Source organism: Notothenia coriiceps, unplaced genomic scaffold (genome assembly GCF_000735185.1).
Source record: "Notothenia coriiceps isolate Sejong01 unplaced genomic scaffold, NC01 NC01_scaffold00029145, whole genome shotgun sequence".
In the NCBI taxonomy this organism is placed as follows: Eukaryota; Metazoa; Chordata; class Actinopteri; order Perciformes; family Nototheniidae; genus Notothenia; species Notothenia coriiceps.
In genome coordinates, this window is record NW_011361846.1 from 1 (window position 1) to 1,600 (window position 1,600).

General features: G+C 45.9%; 1 protein-coding gene across 1 annotated transcript; it reads right to left on the bottom strand.

The window, feature by feature from the left end:
• Positions 1-859: 859 nt before the first annotated feature.
• Positions 860-1,418, bottom strand: LOC104958603 (methylenetetrahydrofolate reductase-like). Its single transcript, XM_010786346.1, has 3 exons — positions 1,402-1,418; positions 1,167-1,301; positions 860-1,067 (listed from the first exon to the last, which is right to left on the bottom strand). The coding sequence occupies exons 1-3, from the start codon at positions 1,416-1,418 to the stop codon at positions 860-862; spliced, it is 360 nt and encodes a 119-aa protein (XP_010784648.1).
• Between the last annotated feature and the right edge of the window lie 182 nt (positions 1,419-1,600).

Consider the following 1,600-nt stretch of genomic DNA (forward strand, 5'->3'; position numbering starts at 1 on the left):
AGAGGTGGTCTCGGACCACCTGCTAGTGAACCCTGGAGCGGTTCATCGCTGGTGTGAACGCAGACCGCACCAAAACACAGGAAGTGTAGTATTTACGCGTGGCAAGAACACGGAGGTCTTCAAAATCTTTAGCGAAAGAGTGAAGCAGCATGAAGTGTTGAACAGTGTAATGTAAAGTAAAAATGCTCCGTCAACTATACATAAAAGTCAGAGCCCCCTGTTGTCGATGAAACCTCCTCCTGACTGTAGAACGTCTCTCTTTATATGCGTTATAATGTTTTTTATCGCACATCGTCTGATGGTATAATCATATGTGCCGGCCACTAGAGTCTGTTGATATGCTCTCCAGATTAATTCCTTATTCAGCTTGGGACGCCCTGAATGCGAGCCGAGGGCATCCAAAACTATTAATAATTTGAGAGAAGATCGAGAGTTTTTACTGCTTGAAATGTCGAAAAGGAAAAAGGACAAGAACATCCCGCTGTTTGAGGGGCAAAGGAGTCTGGTGTGATTCTTTTCGGAGTATTGAAGATCAATTCCCCGACATCGAAGGTGCCTGCTACAGGACAACACAGAACGTGCGCTATTTGGACGCGATGAGCGGTTGGGTACCAGAGCCTCGCAGCGGCGAAACTGAGGCTCCGTGGTAAACTGTGGTAGCATGCTAGTGGAGCATGCACGTGAGCTGCGAGCGCCGGTGCCTCGCAGTGGCCAAACTGAGGCTCCATGTCAATCAGTGCGCGAGTCCGACTCAAGTCTGAGTCCAGGACTCGAGTACTCCATCTCTGCAAGACGGTCACTTTTGCAAGGACGCCAGAGATTAAAATATGAGAGCAAACAGTGTGAGGAACGTTTTAAGTCATGGACATGGAAAACAATGGCCTACCTTGTGTCCACTTTGGTTCTCTTGGGCTGTGATGTAGCAGGTGAAGACCTCATAGACACTCTCCTCATTTTTCAGCTCCTCTCCCCACATCTTCTGCAGTGCATCTTTAGATGACTTGCTCTTCAGGTAGAACAGGTAGTAGTCATTTAACTCGCCAAAAGCTGGAGAAGAGGAATTTCCCCTGAAAACATCAACAGCAGGATGCTACTAAGTCAAGATTTATTCACCAAATAAAATGCATTAATAAGGAAGTTGACATTGAAGTTTTGTAAACTGGTACCATCTGCCGTTGGGGAACTCGTCCCAGTCCTGAGTTCTGTAAATGTAGCTCTTTGGTCGGGATGCCCAGAAAATGGGTCGAACATCTTCTACCTTCCGCTTGGGATGGGCACTAACTGCCCAAGGAAGAGGACGTCTGGCAAAAAAAAAAAAAAGCTATGAAACTTCGGTCCATTTTGAATGGCAAGAATGCAAACGGAGTGTAGGGCCTCTCTGAGATATCTGGCTTCACAAACCTGCCACTTGTGTTCATGGAGAACTTACCAATTTAACAACGACTATGTGCATGTATAATTGACAAACATGTTCAGGATCCAGAGCAGCGTGTATGAAGTGATAGGATTTTTGTTAAACTGCAGCATTTGAAATTATTATACCTTAAAGCAGGGGTCTCCACTCACAAGGAGCATTGTCCAATACGGAGACCAATATCTT